The 2,855-nt window shown below is 37.0% G+C and overlaps 1 protein-coding gene across 1 annotated transcript in view; it reads right to left on the bottom strand.

Moving 5' to 3' along the window:
* The window catches only part of UHRF2 (ubiquitin like with PHD and ring finger domains 2), an 85,865-nt gene that overhangs the window by 7,525 nt on the left and 75,485 nt on the right, over positions 1–2,855 (bottom strand). Inside the window, exons 14-15 of the mRNA XM_031060777.1 lie at positions 1,355–1,518; positions 504–597 (exon numbers count right to left, since the gene is read on the bottom strand). Coding sequence (XP_030916637.1) covers positions 504–597; positions 1,355–1,518 — 258 coding nt within the window. The remainder of the gene's footprint in view (positions 1–503; positions 598–1,354; positions 1,519–2,855) is intronic.

Here is a 2,855-nt window from a genome sequence, read left to right as displayed (position 1 = left end):
TGAACTGACCTTCATGGTCTCCTACCAAACATGAGCAATGCCAAGATTAACAGGATAACATGACTTTCTCTGAATTAGCCCAAATAAGTTTCTAGGGTATTTATCCTCCACCCTTTCACAACTTTTAATAAAGTGTTATAAAATTATAAAATCTGGTTTTATTTCTTGTAAAATTATGTAAAATTAAATCATTGTTATTGTGCCAAAATCTAACCTGTGGACCTAACCAATCCCTAGAGCAACTCCACTGACCACAAAGGCATGACCACAATGGCAAACCTCACTCATTATGTCTATCAGAAACTATATGGAATGTACTTCCACTCCTTATTACACAAAATAAAGGTTTGCTACACAGCAAACACTGAATGGAAACTTGTTGCCTGTTTTTCTCAGAATATTATGCAATTGTTATTGTCTTTCTAAAATGCATATGGTTTTGGTGACTCGTGTCTCAGAGTCAAGAAAACAGCCCAGAGCAAGGCAGTTCATTCTTACTTTACAGACGTTGTGGAGGCACTCTGTTGTCACTGGCTGGTAAACCAACTCCTGGCAGCAGACACACATAAAGGATTGTTCCAGTTTCTTCAGAAAATTCTAATGTAGGGCACAGGAATAAAAGAGACAAACTCTATTACAGTTCTCACAAATGCCACTTACTACATAAAGATGATGTACTTCCAGAAGTTTTTAAGTCCATCATATCTCTGAGCACAGCTTTCTAGAAGTTATCAGGAAGCAGGTCTTTAATGGCTTTATTTACCTGCTCTTCTACAAATTGCAGAACCATATAATCAGAGAATGGTTTGGATTGGAAGGAACCTTAAATGACACTTATTTCATCCCCCATGCCATGGGCAGGGAATATTCCACTACACCAGGTTGCTCATGGCCCCATCCAGCCTGGCCTTGAATACTTTGATGGATGGGTCATATGTTTCTGGGGAGCCTGCCATAAAATAATTTTTTGTCCAAACAAAACTTAGTGACTAAAACCATCTTTCTTTGTGCCTGATTTCTGACATTAGCACAGCATAAAAATACGTTTATTATATCAGAAAAAAAACATGCTCGCTTCAAGAATGAAAATAAATAAAAACGCACTTTTAACTTCAGGATGGTTTTTGAGGAAGAAAAGGTCTCTATTGTGGAGGCATTAATCCATCTCTCAAGAGCAAATTGCACAAGCTAGACATTTTCTTGAAATAGAAGTCTTACAAATAAAACTAATGCTAGACAATCTATATTTAGCAAAAGTTCAACAAACAAAGGAGGTTTTAAGAGGGACTCAAGATTTCTCCTAATAATATAAAGAAAATGCAAAGAATAAAAATTATGCATGCAACAAACATACTGGTCCTTCCTTAAGAGAAGCAAGTACTTCATCCCACAGCTTCTGGTTCATGCAGTCTTCTCTGATCAGCCATTGCTGCTCTTGGGTCAGCTGGAAAGCTTCTCCTTTCCCTCCATCTCCCATCCTCATGGCTTTGGATGCATTTGTAGGCTCCTCTGTACCTGCTTAAGATGGTGACCATCAGACCCAGTAACAGCAGTGTTAGTCTGAACTAATAGAAGGGACAGAAAAAACTATTTCTAGAAGGAAATATGGATTAATATGGATTACATGCATGAAATGCAGCGAGCAAATTCCTACTCCAACTCATACTATACATTATTGTTTTGGATTGCAGCACACAGCTGCACAGAAGAATTTCCATTTTTTTGCAGAGCTTGAGAGCAAAAAACACAGTAGGAGCAGTAAAAAGGATTAAGACCCCTACACTACCACTTAATTAAAGAGCATGTGCTTATGAATTTCCATAAGTATTGCAAACAGCATGGTGAATTTAGTGTAGGTCAAATGCTAGTGCACTCACTAGAATATACTTATTTATTTCTTGCTGCGAGACAGAATTAGGAGAAAGGCAAATTAGGCTCCAAACTTGAAAAGGATATGAAGAAAAGTTTATTAACAGTAACTAAAAGAAAGAATAATAGGAATTAGAATAAAACCTTTAGAACACTTCTTCTCTCCTACAACTTTTTTTTCTCACAACGTACAGAAATAATTCAGTCAGTTTATTATTCTAGAAGAGTCGTTTTTTGCCTGCTTTGGGAGAGGAGCTCTTCTTGTTAATTTATGGAGACTTTTTTATAAGAAAACTCTTCTCTTCTGGTTTCTAATTTTTACAAATAGCACTTGCCTGGAAAATCTGCAATCATGAAGTCCCTCCCATTTTTACAGCTTTTCCCAAAACTGTGTTTATGGGCCATGTTAATTTATGAGATATTATTTTAAAGATGAGCTGTTTAAGAGCAAAGGTGTTCTTTATATATGTTTGAAATTATCTTAATTTCTGGGAACAGAGGTCCTCTTCTTCTCTCACTAGAAGCATAGGGTCATTATCACTCTTTTTGTTTAAACTTCTCATGGGACTACAGCTATTTCAACATTTGCTTACTTTAGCATGGAGGCTTTTGTTAGGTATCTACAATTTGAACAATTAATCTCATATTTTTTAAATGGGTTATAGGCAAAAAATAGTCTGATGTATCAATTATATCTTCTTCATAGCCTTAGAAGAGGATTTAGCCTAGAATTAAGGCATCTCTTTAAATCCCTCCCATTTGGGACTTACTTCTTTTTTATTGACTTTCATGTTTCATGTTGTTGTCTCTTCATCTTTCCTTTTCTTTCACTCGAGAGAGAGAACTGATGGTTGTAGGTTTTATTTGTGTACTGCCCAGGGCCTGCAGATGATTACGTGATTTCTGCTGGGCGGTGCTGGAGTTGTTTGTGGTAGAGGCTTTCTTCGGCGGCCGTACTTGCGGGGGGAGCGGCTAGGATTTCAGCA

Source organism: Geospiza fortis, unplaced genomic scaffold (genome assembly GCF_000277835.1).
Source record: "Geospiza fortis unplaced genomic scaffold, GeoFor_1.0 scaffold491, whole genome shotgun sequence".
Classification (NCBI taxonomy): domain Eukaryota; kingdom Metazoa; phylum Chordata; class Aves; order Passeriformes; family Thraupidae; genus Geospiza; species Geospiza fortis.
The sequence above is the reverse complement of the archived record's forward strand: the minus strand, read 5'-3'. Positions and strand labels throughout refer to the sequence as shown.